Below are 17,892 nucleotides of genomic sequence, written 5' to 3'. Positions count from 1 at the left end.
GGCTTCATCATAATCGAGGATTTCGGGGCGTCCTTCAAAAGGATGATTTTGCAAGGGGATCCCCGGCCGCCACTCGGCCAAAGACGTCATTCGGCGCCTCGTCGACAGATGCTCATCTCGACTAACGGCACAGCATAGCAAAATAGCAACTTGAGAGTTCTTGCGCTGTAACCATGCAGGTTCAACTGCAAAAGAAAATGACGGTAACAACGCGCTAGCGGCTTAGCAGGGCACGAGCATTAAGTGCAGTACAGAAGCGTACTAAGGTCGAGTCCACATCTTGCCAAGTTCGTCTTCAAATGAGAATTGATGATTTGCTAATGGCTTAGCATAGCGTAGCATCTCACCGTGCATTTTGGTTGTGTAAGAAAAACAAAAGTGCCACCGTTTTGGACTGCCATTAGATAGCGCTGGCGTACCTAATGAAGTGGCCAACAAATACGTTTGGTGAGCTAACATTTTTCCACAATCCTCTTCCTGCGTACACTGGAATATGAACGCTGTCTTGTTGGATTTAAGGTCATTGTCTTTGCGTGCGCACACACTGCACGATGACTCAAGTGGCTCCAAGCGCGACGGGCTCATTTGCATGGCGCACACGCATATTCGTCCATATTTGTGTGCATGTATTGATGCTGTAAATGCGCAGCGTTGGCCAGTGACATCATCATCGTCATCGGACTGACAATGAGCCAATCAAGTCTTTTCAAGCAAAATGTTGGCTTTGCCCGGCCTGAGCGCCAACATAAATGCGTCCTTCCGCCTATTGTTTGGCCGAGGTGAAGCAACGCGTGGTTAAACGGTCGATGTTTTTCCATTTCAAATGAGTTGCTGGCCTAACTCCCCCCCGGCCGTTGAAGCGCCTTGCACCACCTGTTCCGACCTTTGACCCTCCTCACCCCAAGAGTCCTTCTACTCTTCACTCTCATTTTGCAGCCCATAATTGGTAGCCTTGCTTTTTAAAAATGTTTTATTGATGCCCCGAAGGAGGTTTTGTGCACACAAGCAATAGGAGCTCCACAGCCCCGCCGAGCTAGAGAGACGAGAGACACGGCGACGGCCCGCGGCGCCAAAACTCATCCTGATCAAAACGGATGCGCTAACCCCCTCAAAAACAGGCTCAATAGCACCACACGGAATTCTTATTTCCTTCTTCTTTTGATACAAATCCCAAAGCCAGTTTCCCTTAGCAACATGAAATTTGGTAGGCATACCCACAAAAAGAAACCATGCCTCAAAACACAAAGGAAGTCAGCATTTTTTTTTTTACCAAAGGCCATTTCCAAGTGTCCTCGAGATTTGGTCGGATTGCTGAAAATGTGAAAACCCTCATCTTTCAAACTTCATCCCCTGAAGGCAGTTTCACCGAGCTACAGTACATGAACTTGGGTCACCATGTCAAGTAGGCCCCCAAACAAGTCTTGTGGGGGGGGGGGGGGGGGGGGGGGGGGGGGGAACAAAAAAACCCCAACTTGAATTGATCTATTTATTTGTGAAACTGGATAAAATCAGACAAAACAAACACAAGGAACGTTTGGATGAATGTACAATTGACACTTTTTTGGGGGTATGAGGAGAAGGGGCAGGAGGGGCAACGGTTTCACGCTGCCGACCGCCGCCGGATGACGAAGGCCCCCCTCTGCAGCTGTCCCAGGTAGATCCTCATCTTTGTGCTGTCGCTGGTCTTCCTCACCCAAATCTGTGACACAACAACAAAAAAGACGTAAGACCAAAAAAAAAAAAAAAAAAAAAAACCCAACCATTCCGTCGGATGGGCTCTCGGCAAAGAGCGCCCACCTCGTTGGTGGCCACCGAGCTGATGACACAACTGATCTTGGTGTTGTCTTTGGACTCCAGATAGATGGCCTGGCTCTTGTGGTACCTAGGCGAAAAAAGAATTACATACATACACACATACATATATACATATACTGTATACGTATATACATACATACATGACATATACATACACATACTACTACTACAACTCTTTTGTTGTTGTTTTTAATAGCCCAAATTTTTCAATTGATGAGTGGCTGCCACGGACGCCGCAATGCTGCCATCTAGTGGTAAACACGAGCACCACCAGAGAGGAAATTTGCAGACGTCACAAATGGTCTGAAAATGATTCCGCAAAACGGGCCTCGGCTCGTCTTGCATAACAGCAATTCATCCATCCATGAGCTATAGCGCTTATCCTCACAAGGGTCACGGGAGTGCTGGAGCCCATCCCAGCTGTCAATTCCATTCAATTATGATGCAAGCTTGCATAGTCGTTTTCAGACCAAACTTTGACAGCACAGAAATGTATATTGCGGTGCCAAAAATCATGGTTTACGTCGGTTCATTTCAGGAACAAAATGCTAAAAAAAAAAGCAGTAACAGATCAGCAGGCATCTAAAACATTGGCAACACCTGGCAAATCCGTCGTCGTTTTAGGGAAAGTGCAACATCAAGAGTTAAACATTACTGAAAAGCCAAAACAATACTTCCCAGAAGTAATCATGTCAAGCCAATGGCATTCAAACCAGAATAACACGAGCTTTATATGGCAAAACAGAGTTAAAGAAATGAGCGACGAATGAAGTGGACGCGTGAACATTTCCCATCACTTTGAAGAATGAAAAGACTGCCTTGTTTCGACTAGTGGGCATGCATGTTGCAAAGAAAAAACGTTGGGAGGACTTCCCCTTCAAACGACCGAGATCGGGAGTCAGCAACCTTAAATACCCAAAGAGCCATTTGGACAGAGTCCCACACGAAGCCCCTTTGAGGAGACGAGTTGTGGTGGCGCTGCCCCTGTTGAAAACCACACGTCAGGAAATTCATAATGTGTGTGTGTCGGTGGGTCGGTCGGTCGGTGGGTCGGCCTGGATGACGCCAAGAAAGAAGCGCGTCGTCTTAGTGCCAAAACGCATGCGGCCGAGCAGCGTGTCAGTGGGCGATCGAGGCAGCAGCTTGAAAAAACGCTCCCGCTCCGATGTTGCGATTTAAAACGGGGGCGACCGAATGTGGACAGCGCGGGTAAAAGACTGAGTGATCCTAGTCAAAACGTCGACGTCTAAAACGAGGCCAACACTGCAAGTGCGTACATTGTTTTTTGTCTCGCTTGAACTTGTTCCTTTGTATGAAAAAAACCTCACGCGTTGCATTTATGGAGTGTACACATTTGATTTCTACATGTACCAAAGCCGTTTTGAAAACGACAAAAATCACGCTGATGTGAAGCTGACTTTGAAATTTAAGTAGGCCATGTCTATTGGAGTCTTTCTCGTATTTCTCAAATTCAAGCTCAACGGTGCACCTGCAGCCAACCAAAAGCAGAGATGGCACAAAGTTCAAAACGCTGCCACAGTTTGTCTTGTCTACACAAGCGCCGTTGATTCCAAGCACCTGCGGCTCAAGACAAACCGCGGCAGGCTTTTGACATGCTGGACCTGAATTGCCATCTCGGACCAAATGTGGAAACCCAAAATGCCGTCCGCTTTTGTCCTTTCATCAATTCGCTGCATGTAAAACACGCCGTCTGCCGTCCACCTGGCCAAAAAAGAAGCGTTTCACTTAACAATGCAAAATTGCGATTTGCAAAATAACAGCCAATTCAAGTATTTGTTTGACCGAGTTGACGTGATTTTTGCTCCCGAAGCAGAAAGTACATCGTCGGCCGCGGCGCCGTTTCACACGCGATCATCACAAGCTGTGAGCCGAGAGCGACGTTTGTTGGGATCGTAGCCCATGTAGCGTTCAACGCCGGGCTTTCTCCAGACGCTTTTGTCCAAAGCTGGCCAAGCGGCGGTCGAAATTGCTCACGAAATCTTGGCGCCCGCTGTCGCACTTGTGCGGCATATTCTGACTGACAAGGAAAGATTTGATTCATGTTGCAAGGGCAGCGTCATCTTCAAATTTGGAATTGGATTTGAAAAAAAGAAGAAAAAAATGGTCATCTCAATGAAATGAAATATGAAGAATCGTGTTTTGGTTTGCAGAAGGACGCAAGAGCTTTGGAGCTGCTCTTCAGTACATCAAATGGCCGTGGAGTGAGGAGCGCGGGCGCGAGAGCCCAAACGTTTTTGGCCAGCAGCCTCTGGGGAAACGCCAGGGCGGCCGACTCACCATCTTTTGTCGTAGTAGAGCTTCCCGTCCTCGATGCGAGCCTCAAAGCGCTGCGCCGGGTACTCCGAGGGCGCCGAGGGCACGTGCTCCGGCGACGACGGCGACACTGTGGAAGAGGGGGACAAAGAGTGGTTTTCAAGGGACAGTGCGCAGCGCGGACCACATGGGAGTCGCCCTCCCCCTTCCTAGAGTATAACGGATGTTGAATTGAGGGCCCGTAAGCCTAAAAAGTAGTGCTTGGGCACATTCTTGAAACGTCACGGTGCCCCCCTAACAAAAAAAATCAACCCAAAAAAAAAAAAATCGATGGTGGCGTGAGCTGAGGAGTGTCATTTTGTCAGGCCATAGCCCTGTCTAATGGAAAAGGAGTGCTTTGTCACCATCTTGTGGAATCAACGCGGGATTGGCTTCGTTGCTCGCTTTTACGGTATTCGAAAAAATATACGCCAACTGTTGACTCGATTTTCCGGAGCACGGCCCCCTCCCAAGCTGAAGTGGCTCACGGTGGGAGTCGGCTCCTACCTGCTCGTTTCGGCGACTTGAGCTGCAAGACAAAATGGCGACCAGACGTTGAGCGAAGCGCAAAACGCCTCACGTGGGTTCTTAGGTTGATTTTCTTCCCTCCTCCGATTACCTTATTTAATGTTCGGAGATCTTCCATGATCTGGTCGTCTGTTAGCAAATAATTGAGCTGCGGTGTGAAGCGTTAAGGGAGGCTGAACAAATGATTGCTTGCCACACCAAATGGCAACGGCAACGGCAACATCTTTCATCAAAGTTGCTTTACGTGTACATTGCCAATGACTAACGGCAATGTTTCGATTGGCGGGTCAAAAGGGAATTGAGGCTTGTTGCTCTGTGCGCTCGCGCAACTCGGCCACAAGAGGCAGCACGGGCGGGGGACTCGAAGGATATCGGGCGCTGGCTTTCGTCTCTTGTCCGGAATGGGCACGGGGTCATTGGGTCTTCTTCTCAGCTTGCGGGTCATGATGGGCTTGACCTCCATGGAATCTGAAGCAACAAAGAAGAAGAAGAAGAAGAAATCCAAAGGGAGCAACAGAAAACCCCCCGGCAATCCTGGCCAAAGCGGCGTTCGTCGTACCGCCCGTCAGCTCCATGGTCAACTTCTCGTTCTCGATCATCTTCTTCTTCTCCTCCAGCTCGGCAATGAGGTTCTCCTTCAGCTCCACCTTCTTGTCGTCAAACTCCTTCACCGCCGCCTTCTTCTCTTTGATGTAGTTCCTCTCCACCTGCTCCGTCTGAACGTTACGCGCGCGCCGCACAAGTCATGAAGTGCAAAGGTCAAAGGAGGTTTGACAGTTGCCGGGCCGGGAGGGGGGCGAGCGGGCGGGCGGAGGGCGAGGAGGAGGGAGGGAGGGAGGGAGGGAGGGCGGGCGGGCGGGCGGGCGGGCGGGCTCACTCACCTCTAGCTGGAGAAAGAGATCTGCAAACGACAAACAAGCGCGGCGTTATTGTTATCGTCATTATCCTCGCCTGTACGCCCCATGTCAGAGTTTGGCCCGCTTTGCCGCCACTAAGTCGGATTTGTTTCCAGACTCGGCCAAGGCTGCCCTTTGTCGCCGATTCCGTTCGGAACTTTTATGGACAGAATTTGTCGGGGCAGTCGAGGCGTTGCGAGCGGCCTCGCTATTGCATCTCTACTATGCTCGACAAGGTTCGCGATGATTACGCTGACAGACGGAAATGGATTTGTGCTCAGTCCGTCTGTTTTGTGTTTTTTGAACGTTTCCCGCCTCTCGTCTAACGTCAGCAAAAGGTGCGTCCGTCGGCGACGGACAGACGAACCGGCCCCTCGGTCGGACGGAACGCCCGCCTGTGAAATTCTTGCACTTTTGATAACATCGCTATAATGTCAAGTAATATTAGGGGAAATGACAGCAGTTGACACTTTCTACTATTCGCCCATACGCTGGAAAAACCTTTGGCGGTGGACGGCCCGTGCAAACCTGTACATTTCTGTGGTGTTCGGGGAGGCTCTGTAATTGAGAGGAATTGGCGAGTAGGCCTTCCTGGTAATGGTCCGTCGCTCACCTGCATTGCGCAGCCTCTCTTTGTATTGCTGATCTAACTTCTTCATTCTCTTCTGATACTCCTGCAGCGTGCCTGAAAAAAAGAGGTTGAAAAACAAAGGGCTGTTTCGTCTACTTGGGTTAGCATTGAGCACGGCCTGAACCAACGAGCAGAGTGGCACCTTCTTGTAATTGCTGCAGTTGTCTTTTCAGAGAGGCCAGCTTGTCCTGGTACATTCTGTAAAGGACGCACGCACGCACGCACACGTCAGGTGACGACCTCCAGCGCGTCCCACGCAAACACTGGGCAAGGAGCGTCAGCTCAAGACATACTGCTCTTTGATTTCCACATAGTCGTCTTCGTCGTGCTTGGCGAGGTCCGTTTCACTGGCGTCCTCTGTGTCTGTGACGGACGTCAACAACAGCAGAAGAAAAGCAAGCGTCCATTGAGCGCAGCTTCCAATAGCGGCGGGCAACCAGTCAACTCATTCAGAGAAGTCGAGCACAAAAGTAGGTGGAAAGCAGATTTTGGTCGGCCGCCACCGCGTCACGGCATCCACAGGGACATTTCGCCTCCTTCCGGTGGAGTCGACACACGCTTACGCCTGTTTCGCAGTCTATTAGCACCCTCTGTCGGCGGAAAGTTGATACTGCATTCAAACTCTGAAGTCGGCGGCGCAAATCTGTCCGATAAGTCGGTTATTCAATTCTAAAAGCATTCGCTAGCGATAGCCAAAGGCTTGGAACACGTGACTTTGAGCCCCAATACGACACGAGCGCGTCCACTTGACCTGACCGATAAGAAGGAATGGACACGACGACACCGATAGCATTTCGCCGGCCCGATGTAATAGACCGCACCTTCCGAGCAGGTGCAGCAGGAGCCGTGTTCGCCGCGTGGCGATACTGCAACTAAACCCGGAGGACAACACTTTCAGCGCATTGTTGCAATTATGCTCTACAAAATGGATGATGATTTGATTTGAGGAAAAATAAAACCAATAATAAATGAAAGATGCAGATTTTTGCCATTCTTTCTCTCTGTTGTAAAGTAAATACTAAAGGACAAGGGATTGTACATTTCATATCTTCGCTGTTCTAAGCACCAACACTAGAGCTGCCAGAGTCGTCATTTTATTATTTTTGAATCTGTTTGACATAGATGAACAATGTTCCTGGCCTTTGGACTTTTCCTGTCATTCCCATGCTGCAACAGAGACCAAAAATGACGCCGGTTTATCCGGCATATTTTCATGAATAATCCCTTCTCTGAATTTTACTCTGCCAAATATCAGAATTGTCATCAAAACATCTAGATCAGTCGGCGCCTACTCGCCATGTTACGCAGACCCTCCGCGGCGGCAAAAAAAATGTCAGTTTCTTCCAACGCTAATTTCACAACTTTTATCAACTACAAATGCCTCTTAACTGTGTAGTATTGTTTCCTTACTATGCATTTCAACAACTTTCTTCATTCTTTGCTTTTTTTCTGCGCACGCTTGAGCGCCAAATCGAACGACGCCACATCGCCTCGGCTGTTCGGCTCAAAGCCATTATTTTGCATTTACGCGCCTTTGACAGATTCATTACTTTTGTAATATTCCTCACAGGGCACTGGTCCCTAAATCCGTGGGTCTGTCTTAGACGTATCCACACTGAATTGGTTGCATGCTCCAAGCAGACGGGGAGAAACCTACCTCCGGTAGACTCGATGATTGTAACGCTCTTCTTGCTCGACGGATTCCCTCAAAAAGAGCATCCAACAGCCCGCGGCTCGTTCGGAGCGCCGCAGCTCAGGTTCTCACCGCGACAAAAAGAGGACTCCAGTCTTCGAGGCTTTTACACTGGCTACTAAGTCAGCTGGAGAACGGATTTGAAAATTCTGCTCCTGCTCTATAAATCACTGAACGCTTTGGGTCCTGAATGCACTCAAGGAATGCTGATTGAATATCAACCCCGTCGGGCTCCGAGATCTGCAGGTTTTGGGTCAATTAGTGGAGCCAACATGTAAACATGGTGAAGCTGCATTAAGCCGTTATGCCGCACACAAATGGAATACGCTGCCAACAGAAGTGAGGGCCGCCCCCCTGTGTGAAGGCTTTTAAATCCAAAGTCCAGGTTAAAACCTTTGCTTATTTTTCCTCAAACCTTTGATGAAGGTCCTCTAAACCCTTTTTCCTCTTTTTGATGGTTTAAAAACCCACTTGTATTCCTTTACTTTTAAATGTTTTCAAAGTTTTCTGCTCATGTGTTTAAATGTTGTGACTGTACATTCAAGTCGTTTCCGTAAGCTACAGCGGTACCTCTACTTACGAACGTCTCTTCGCACCAAATTGTCAAGTTACGAAACGCCTGGACAGGAAAATACGGCCTCTCGTTACCAAAGAAATGTCAGGATACCGAAGGTAAAAGTATGGGCTGCTACTCGCGGCTCCGGACTTTCCTGAGCGCAAGATACTCATAGCTGCTCTGCCGTTGGCTATTAGCTAGCATCTTCCTGGCATCCCATTGGCTAAGAGGGGCCTCTACCGTGTGCGTCTCGACATGATGGCTGGATATGGGATAGATATGCCACGGATATGTCGATGCAGCGTCCTCGTCATTCGCCCCTCGGGCCACGAGGCGTTCCCATAGTTTGACGTGAATTACAGTATTCGCTGTGGACCGCAAGAAAGTGATGGAGAAAAGAAGAAAAGAGTTCGGCTTGTTTGTCCGTACAAACAAAGCACGAGATGATAGAAAAGTAGGAAAAAGGCATGCGTTTGGTTGAATAGGAGCGTAATGTATCGACAGTCGCCAGCCACGTTATTCAATCGGTTGTTTACAAAACGCCAGGCAAAAACCACCTCCGAGAGAGAACATGAACCAAAGGGGAAAAAAGCCGTGGGGACAGCAAATGACCATCATTTTTATTCTTTACTCTATTCCGTGTTTTTTTACATGATGCACAACTCTCATTTATTGTGCAATCATCTAATTGTAACATGTATTTGTTACATGTTTTGATGCATTTTTATGCCATTTGTTGTGCAATCATCTAATTGTAACATGTATTTGTTACATGTTTTGATGCATTTTTATGCTTCATAAAACATTTATGTCTGAATTTTGGGGTGCTTGGAACGGATTAGGGCATTTACATGGAAAATGCGTCTCTACTTACAAAATGTTCTACTGAAGAAATGCCTTCCAGAACCAATTCATTTCGTAAGTAGGGGTACCATTGTAATTTTGTTTTCTCTGCTTTGCATTTGACAGTTAACTTTTGTTTGTAAATGCTAGGAGGTGTTGTGTCTTGGCTTGTGTGAAGCACATTGAGTTACCTTGTGTATGAAATGTGCTCTAGAAATAAACCTGCCTCGATTTAGAAAGGTGTCTGATTCTGCGAGTCAAATGTAAATCGCGTAATCTTTCAAATTGGTACAGTTTAGTGCAGCGTGTTGCAGTGCCATTCCTGCAGACAAGAAGGCTTGTGCGTGGCACCGGAACCCACACAGGAGGCGGGCGAACCCTCGTCTAGTTCCAGTCACGGAGCGTCGAGATTGGGCTCGATTCGGCTGTCGTTTGAAAAGCCAAGTGACAAGGAAGGAAGCTCGTACTTTTTGCCGCATGAAGAGGCCGGACGACTGGCTAACTGACTTGGCCGGTGCCACGGCTTTTTCGTTTTCTTCTTTGTCGGTCAACTCCAGCCAGCCGGTGTCAGTCAAGTTCGGCGAACCGATACCAGGCACAACAGCTTTCGCTTATCGGGACATTTTTACCATTCAAAAAGATAGCTCGAAGCGAGTGCTAGCTCAAGTTAGCTCGGTCAGCTGTTTTAAGGACCGGGAGGTGGGGGGTGGGCATTACATTGCAACACGGAAAGAGGCTTTCGAAGCGACACTAGACATCCCATCCAAAGCAAAAGTGTTTACGCGTCAAGTTCTGAGAGCAAACCTGGGTTGGTGGTCATCGTCGTAGTCCCGTCTCTTTTTTCGCCTTTCACCGTAATGTCGTCGCGTCTCTTTGGAATGAATGAGTGTTGTAGGATTGGAGGGGGGGGAGTTCCTGCTCTACTGGCTGGTCGTGTTCATGGTAACCGCTAACGTCTACTTTAGTTTGGCCTAACAACTAAATGAGCAATCGTATCAACGTGTCATTATCAATAAGCGTGTCGTTTAAACAAATAATATGACTTATAACAAGACACGTGGACGCGATGTTATGTAGCAACGTTAGCCACTTTAGACCTACCGAGATGGACCCGATCGCTACGTTGAAAGGTGTTTCTGCCTAATTACCAGTATGATTAAAAATGAAATATATACCCGACTGTTAGCACTAGCCAGCTAATCGATCGCACTACATCACGGCCGGAAAATACACTTCCAAACACACAGTCATTGTCATTGCCTAAAACAACCATCAGAGTTGAGACGCACTAGTTGATCAGCAATTGAAGTAAAAAAAAATGTCACCCTTGCAAGCAAGAGAGAAGTCAGTTTGATGTTGTTGTTTGTTTTCCTCCAAAGTGTGTTTAATCCGTTTTCTTTCTTACCTTCTTCTGAGTCTCTCCCTCGAAAGCTGCGCTCGTCATCGTCCACGCTGTCGAGCTCCTCTTCGTCGTTGTAGTAATCCACCGCGGTCGAGAGCAAAGTGGCGGTAGAAGCCATGGAAATTTATTAATTTTACCCCCTGTGTGTCTGAATCCAAACAAAAGAACACCGTAAAAAAATAAACTATCGGATTTTAGATGTTGTTGTTGTTTTGTGTAAGCTCCGTTCGGCGCCTACAAAGCGGAGAGGACCCCTAAGCGACAAGCTGTTTACTATCACGCCTGTTTGAAAATGAAACACTTTTATGGAAAACGTGGGAAACTGTGATATTATTTTGAGTGGGAATTTAGTGTTTTATTTTAAGTAATTCATATTCATTAGCATAATCTTATTCAAACGACGTGGTTTAACGTTCGCAATCAATCATTAAAACAGGCATACGTTTAGACACTCTCGAAACATGATCATGGGCCCAATCCCAATCCCCACACTATTTTTATGGTAATTAATTAATGTATGAATTAAATAACGTATTAATTAATGTATTTATTGTTATTCATTAAATTATTGATTTTTTTAATTAGTTAAATTCGAAGAATTACAAATACAAAAAACGTATACTGTATACAACAATGAGCATACAATACATGCCAGGGGTATATACAGTATACACGTACATTGAAAAACGTTATATGTAGTGCAAATAGTTACTGTTTTTATTGCCTTTTTGTTCAGTAAGCTACTGATCAATTTATATAAGACTGAGTCTCATTATAAAAGTGTTCAAAATGTGGGGGTTTTTTTCACATTTATTTTATGAAACGCTTTTGCCCATTAAAAAAGAAAAAAAAAATAATGCCCCTAACGTCTAATGGCCGTTTAATATTTAAGAACGCAACTTAGGAAATCACACATGAAACAGATGAAGATTCTCTCTGGAATAATGCCCGAATACCTCTATTAATATTTTTATTATATCCTAGGCAACTTTCCCCCACGATATTTGTACCCATGGGATTGGGGAGAGAAACACCTGAACACCTTTAAATAGCATTGTTGTACCCGTGGGAATTGCATCAAACTCGCATACTCTTTGGTTGTAGCTGGAGATTTGTAAGTACAGTATGTAAAAATTCAGTGGTGGACATAAGCTGTCCATTAATATTAAATAAGTCATTTAATAAGATAATGTGTTTCTCACCACAATCAGAGAAGAATAAAGACTTGTTTTTGTGCAGTATAGCTGTTATGAAATGCGCTATATCAAAAAAAAAGTATTGTATTGTATTGTATTGTATTTATGCTCAACTGAGTCAAAGGCTTTGTAGAAGTCTAGAAGGATAAGTCATCAACTTTTAGGTCCGAGTAGTCAAAAATGAAATGGAAAAATAGAATCCTGGAATCAAGAACAACGCCATGGCGAATATAAAAGAGCTTTGGCGCCATCTTGACGCTTGAAAAAAAAATCCAAGAAAAGTAATGTTAAGTCGCTGTCTTCGTTCTTCCTGTGTTCTTTTTTCGGCATGTGACGCGCCATTGTCAGCGTGTTAGCACACATGTTTTCAAACTATGTGGGGAGGGTGTCGTGTGACAAACACCACCGCTGCTACAAATAGCACGGTGACGCGCACCCACACAGACACACAGAATGAGTGCGCAGGTCGAAGAGCAGCAAAACGTCAGCGGTAAGAAATTTGGGATTCGTCTTTCTCCTCCTTTTGCCCCCCCCCCCCCGTTTTCTACTCGTGCTCTTCCTCCTGTTCCAGTTTCGGGTGCTGGCGAAATGACGTGCGGCGCGGTCGCTACTTGTGACTTGTCATCGTTGCTCAGCATTTGGGAATCGCGCGTCAGGAAGCATCGGCAACGTCAGAGGAAAGAGCAGGAAAGGAAGGAGAGGAGCGCCCTTCCCAAGTCAGACAATCGGCCACAATCGCCGATATTCACCATCGTCTCGTAGTGCTGATCGAACGTCAAGTCTCACTAACACCTTTGATTACACGCAACTGGAGAAAGTTCACACAAACGTCTTGTTTCACTTTTGCAAATGTTATTTAAAGATCACTCAGGCCACCGCGCGTGTCTGTCCGTGTGTGCGTGCGTGCGTGCGTGCGTGCGTGCGTGCGAACACAGGATCGAACAACAGTGGCAGTATCGCCTCTACTGCAGATCGACGCTCAACCAGCAACAACGCAACCTGCTCAACAGCTGCCTGCACAGATCCACACACAACATACAATCAGGTGCACACACGCATTGCGAAACAAATGGTACACACACATACTTGCACAAAACTGCACACACAAAACAGCTACACACACCACACAGACTGGTACAAACATGCTGATACACACACATCCAAACACACAAAACACAAATCATACAGTACATGACACACATTGGTAAACAAAAACACGCGGGTAAATAATATGCACACACTAGTTCAGAACATGTAGATGCACACGCATGCACATTCAACACCCATCTACATAACACACACTAGGAAGTACATCCACAGTGGCGCACTCCAGACATTAGCCGCTCAAAACACAAAGTGGCGCATTGCTAAGTTTTTGGTGCACTTTCAGGTGAGCCGCCCGCTGGCGAAGGTCCACAAGACAACGTTTTGGCGGACGATGACACGGACGCGTTATCCTTCCGTCTGTCCGGTGAGCAGTGGAAGGTAAGCTAAAGGCTAAGCTAGCACTTTGACAACCCCAACTTGACTTGGATTCATGAGCAAGGTCGTTACTCTGGCCACATGTGATTGAAATGGCAGAAAACAAGAAAGCAAGAGCACTGTATTGTACAAAAACCAACAGCGGCAACAAACCTGACCTGGGGTCCGTTTCACCAAGCAGCTTAAGTGAAAACTCAGAGCCCGGTAACCGTGAAATGAGGGAAACGCAAGAGATTTCCGTTTCAAAAAGGGAGGTAACTCAAAGCAGAGAAAGAGGGGTAACTCTAACCGGTTTCAGAGAGAGGAGTAGGTTAAGCTCTCGATCCGTTACCGTGGTAACAGACTCTCTGGACCTAACCTGGTCAGGAGCAGGTTTATCTCATTCAATCTCAAGTTCCTCTCTGTCTCTGCCCTCTTTCAGAGCCACACACTCCATTTCATTTCTTCATTCCCTCCGTTTGGAGGCCAGTTTTGGCGTAGCCTAGTTCTGCCGTCTGTCATTTAAAAAAAAATAGAGTCAGTATAGGAGAAGTCCATTACAATTTATATAGAATGTCTAATTGATGAACCTGACAGCATAGTACACTGAAAAAAAAGTTTGTTGAATTTACTCAATCTTCAAGTGTTTGCACGAAATATCATCATCCTGAACTAGATACATTTTAAAGTAGAACGTAATCTACCACATAAATGTCTGGATCCAGATGATTTTATTTTGTGCAACCACAAAGCTTTTTTCTCAGTGTAGGTGGAGACTAACGTGCTATGATCCCATACGTGAATGAAGGGGCAGTCCCATTTTGGCTCTCAACACTAAGCACAAAAAAAACAAACAAAAAAACAAAATCCAGCAAGAAACGTCCCGCAAGTCCAAAAAGCGTAGGTCAAGGTGATGACCTTGTGCCGGAAGGCAATTAAGAAAGACAATGCCGGTGTACTCAGGATTTCCCGAAGGATCTGGAGCGGAAGACGTTTTTGCTGGAGTGGCACGTGAGCGGCACCAAAATCCAGAAGCTTCCCGACTACTTGGCGTCCTTCAGCCTGCTGAGGGTTTTGGAGCTGGCCAAGAACAAACTGGGCCGGCTGCCCCCCGACATCGGTGAGGACCGCCTCGGCCCGTCCGCGCGCACTTTCGTCCGTCTCAAATTGGCTTCGTCGCCAGGAAAACTCAGCCAGCTGCGCCAGCTCAACGTCAGCTACAACCGGCTGTCCTGCGTTCCCGCCCAGCTCGGGATGTGCCACAACCTGGAACGGCTGGAACTGGCCGGAAACCGCAACCTCTCCGAGCTGCCTTTCGAGGTCGCCTACTTTCCTGCTCCTTGCGCTCACTAGCATGTGTTGAGCTCCTGCGTGTGTTCGCATATGTGCTGTGGCGCAAAGAGACACACGGCAATCCTGCCCGTCGGTCTTTTGCGTTAGCATGAGTTAGCACAACATGTTAGCGTGGGCGCCGTGGTGAAAACAGGCACCCAACAGTCCTGCTCGTTGGTCTTGTTATCATGTGTTAGCATGAGTTCACATGCGTTAGTGAAGTGTGTTTTCTTTTTGAAGAGCGGCTCCGTCGATGCGCCCCTCCGGAGAGGACGCAGGGCCGGGCTGGGTTGATGAGGAAAAAGACTTCTCCAGCAGTCAGTTGATTGGAAAAAGATTTTATTAAGCCCAATACAGCTGATGTCAAAGAAGTTGCCCCTTAGGTGCCACTTCTCGCGTCTCCCTTCTTATAGGGAGCGGGATGAATATTCAAACTAGGTTATTACATATGCATTGGTTACCTCCAAATGGCTAATTCCTTTGATCTCAAAGTCTCCAGGGGAAATAAACTGCCCCCCTGGGGTTTATCACCTTGGGAAGAATCAAATAAGACCAAGGAAGGTTTACAATGCAATTCCATAAATATTCACCCGCCCTTGTGGGCCTCCTGTTCCCCCCCTTAGTCAGCAACAGCCGCGGACACTCCGCATTTGAAGATAAGAGCGATCGAACACTGACTGTATCATGCAGTCTATCTTAAAATATACCTCATTCGCATAAGGGCTGTGGAGAAAACAGGCAACACATTAGCATGTGTTACCTGCGCACAAGGGTGACCAACATGGTGCCCGCGGGCACGACAAGGAAACGGGCGTCCGTCAGCGATGGAGCGCTCCCTTCGGTCAGATGGAAGGCCCACCTCTCAAAATAGCATTATCCCATTATTAAAGGTCATTTCGGCAAGTGTGTTATTTCAACAAAAGTGTTTATCGCATCGATCACGACCCAGGAAGTAGCTCTCCTTCCCCTGTGTCAGCATCTTTTAGAATGTGAGCTGCAGTGAAACCTAACAAAACACAACGAGGACATCACCGCTGATGTGATCGCGTGAGTTTGTGTGCGCGTTTGCAGCTGAGCTCTCTGAAGCGCCTGGCCCACCTGGACATAGCGGAGAACGGCTTTGCGTCAATCCCCGTGTGCGCTCTCAGGATGAGCGCTCTGCAGCTCCTCGACCTCAGCGACAACCGACTCAGCGACCTTCCGCAGGACATGGACAGGTCGCAAGCATGCCTCTTTGTGTGGGCGTGTGCGCGTCTTACTTTCACTTTACGTACGCGTGTTTGTGTGTCAGGCTGAATGAGCTGGTGACATTGTTCGTGCACAAGAACAGTCTTTCGTACCTTCCTCACTGCCTCGCCAACATTGCCACGCTCAAAATGATCGTCGTCAGCGGCGATGAGCTCGTGTGCGTACCCACGCGACTCTGCAGTAACCCGAGCATCAAGTATGCGCGCGCGCGCGCACACACGGTAACGCGCAAATACGCAGAGCTGGGCATTCCGCCTATGTGACGGACCGGCGACCGGACGCCCATTTTGTAGGCGATCGACGGGAAGCATACTCGGAAGTCCACTTTTTCCCATCTGTGTCATCGTCTATTTTTGCGGCGAGGCTCCGGTTTCCCATTGGCCGAGGCTTCGTCTAAAATGATAGTCAATCCGGCTTATCGCTGATTGCTATTTAGTCTGGCTGGACAAAAAGGCGGCTAGTTGGACAGCGGAAGGGCACCCCGGCTGCGGGCAGAAGGAGATCGCAAAATTCTTGTAAAATGTCCAGCTCTGCAAATATGCAAATTAAAACATATATGTCATATGTTAACATATGCATGCACACACAAAACAATCATACGCTTACACGTACTGTGTATATATATATATATATATATATATATATATATATATATATATATATATATATATATACTGTACTGTATACATATATATATATATATGCACGTTTAGACACACACAAAAGATACAACACATTTACTTGCATGTGCACACAGATACACACAAACACCCAGAAACCTACAAATGTTCACACGCACACCCCCGAAGGGGATTTAACGTGCATGCTGTGTGTGTGTGTGCGTGTTGAGGTTCATCCGCCTGTACGACAGTCCCGCCAGCGGCAAGAAGAAAAAGAAGGCGGACGTGGCGAGGATGACAAAACGAGGACGGGAGGAAGACGAGGAAGACAGAGACGAGATGAAGGACGGCAGGGAGAAAGAATTCATGGACGCTTACGTCAGCACACTCAAGGACAGAGGTCAGAGGTCACGCTTCACTGCAAAACAGACTTATCTTCAAGCGTCTTTGAACCAACTTTTATTTCAAAGTGTAAAAGTTGTTTCATTTTCTGGTGTCAAAAACGGAAGTGTCCATTTTCATTTTCTCACCTTTTTGAGTCGACTTTTGACGTCAACTTTTTTTTTCAAGCGTCATTGAGTTTCCTTGACGTCTGTGTCGACTTATTTTGAAGTGTTATTTTTATTTTCAAGTGTTACTGAGTTTCAACTACAACACTTGAGCATTTCTAACACTTCAAAATAACAGTCAAATTAATAGCACTTCGAAGAAGAACCTGACTTTGCACTTGCAAGTCAACCTGATATTTGAAGTAAAACGACTTCACACTTCAAAGTAAAAGTCATCTTAACACTTCAAATTAAACTTTTACACGGCAAAAATAAATAAATAAATAAGTCACCTTGATTCTTTGAAATAAAACGTATCGTTTATTTTGAAGTGTTATCAACCCAACAGTCCAAGATCAGTCAATTCAATAATACTGCACTTCAAAAACAAGTCCCAACTTGCTAGCAAATAAACTCGGTGACCCTTCCGAATACCACATGACCAATTGAAACGCTGCCTTTCTCTCCCCCTCCCACCACCAAAAGAGGACACGCCCTACTCCACCACCAAGGTGACCATTTCCTGTCTGCTGTGACCCTGCCCACACCGCTAACATGCTAACCCGGAATTCGATTGGTCCGTTGTCCATCCTGAAGACATCAGTATTGTTTGATCATTTCTATTATACAATTGGGAATCTCTTCAGGAATTTATCGTCTTTTATTTTGAAAACGTAAAATTATTTGGGCTCGTTCCCAAGTGTGTTTTCAAAGGTTTGCCGAGTGCTGCTAGTAAAAAAACATTCAAATAAGAGGAATAAAATGTCTTTTCTTGTGCTTTTTGTTTCTTTCAAATCAAATGAAATCCAC

The 17,892-nt window shown here is 46.7% G+C and overlaps 2 protein-coding genes across 3 annotated transcripts; one reads left to right on the top strand and one right to left on the bottom strand.

Moving 5' to 3' along the window:
* Positions 1-1,472: 1,472 nt before the first annotated feature.
* On the bottom strand, positions 1,473-10,963 carry suds3 (SDS3 homolog, SIN3A corepressor complex component). 2 transcript variants are annotated; one of them, XM_086031971.1, is made up of 12 exons: positions 10,681-10,963; positions 6,477-6,546; positions 6,326-6,381; positions 6,166-6,237; positions 5,538-5,557; positions 5,216-5,372; positions 5,029-5,124; positions 4,748-4,809; positions 4,636-4,657; positions 4,114-4,219; positions 1,798-1,882; positions 1,473-1,699 (listed from the first exon to the last, which is right to left on the bottom strand). In XM_086031971.1, exons 1-12 carry the CDS (start codon positions 10,793-10,795, stop codon positions 1,601-1,603), a joined length of 960 nt encoding a protein of 319 aa, XP_085888097.1. In that variant the 5' UTR covers positions 10,796-10,963; the 3' UTR covers positions 1,473-1,600. The 2 variants fall into 2 exon arrangements, with proteins under 2 accessions (XP_085888097.1, XP_085888098.1); XM_086031972.1 differs by lacking the exon at positions 10,681-10,963 and adding an exon at positions 10,080-10,639.
* Positions 9,987-17,859, top strand: lrrc2 (leucine rich repeat containing 2). Its single transcript, XM_086031959.1, has 10 exons — positions 9,987-12,363; positions 12,445-12,589; positions 12,809-12,918; positions 13,264-13,358; positions 14,298-14,454; positions 14,518-14,654; positions 15,738-15,883; positions 15,958-16,110; positions 16,765-16,934; positions 17,569-17,859. The coding sequence occupies exons 1-10, from the start codon at positions 12,327-12,329 to the stop codon at positions 17,616-17,618; spliced, it is 1,200 nt and encodes a 399-aa protein (XP_085888085.1). The 5' UTR covers positions 9,987-12,326; the 3' UTR covers positions 17,619-17,859.
* The last annotated feature ends 33 nt before the right edge of the window (positions 17,860-17,892 follow it).

The sequence above is a fragment of the Filicampus tigris genome, chromosome 5 (genome assembly GCF_054856515.1).
Source record: "Filicampus tigris isolate MCC_2025a chromosome 5, RoL_Ftig_1.0, whole genome shotgun sequence".
In the NCBI taxonomy this organism is placed as follows: Eukaryota; Metazoa; Chordata; class Actinopteri; order Syngnathiformes; family Syngnathidae; genus Filicampus; species Filicampus tigris.
Note: the sequence above shows the minus strand (reverse complement) of the source record. Positions and strands in the feature narration are given on the sequence as shown.

Coding starts and splice junctions, on each gene's coding strand:
- suds3 (XM_086031971.1), bottom strand. CDS start 10,795: ATGGCTTCTACCGCCACTTTGCTCTCGACCGCGGTGGATTACTACAAC. Junction 4,658..4,747: donor ATCTCCGAACATTAAATAAG/GTAATCGGAGGA, acceptor TTTGTCTTGCAG/CTCAAGTCGCCGAAACGAGC. Junction 1,700..1,797: donor GCTCGGTGGCCACCAACGAG/GTGGGCGCTCTT, acceptor GTTGTGTCACAG/ATTTGGGTGAGGAAGACCAG.
- lrrc2 (XM_086031959.1), top strand. CDS start 12,327: ATGAGTGCGCAGGTCGAAGAGCAGCAAAACGTCAGCG. Junction 14,455..14,517: donor CCGGCTGCCCCCCGACATCG/GTGAGGACCGCC, acceptor CTTCGTCGCCAG/GAAAACTCAGCCAGCTGCGC. Junction 15,884..15,957: donor CTTCCGCAGGACATGGACAG/GTCGCAAGCATG, acceptor TTTGTGTGTCAG/GCTGAATGAGCTGGTGACAT.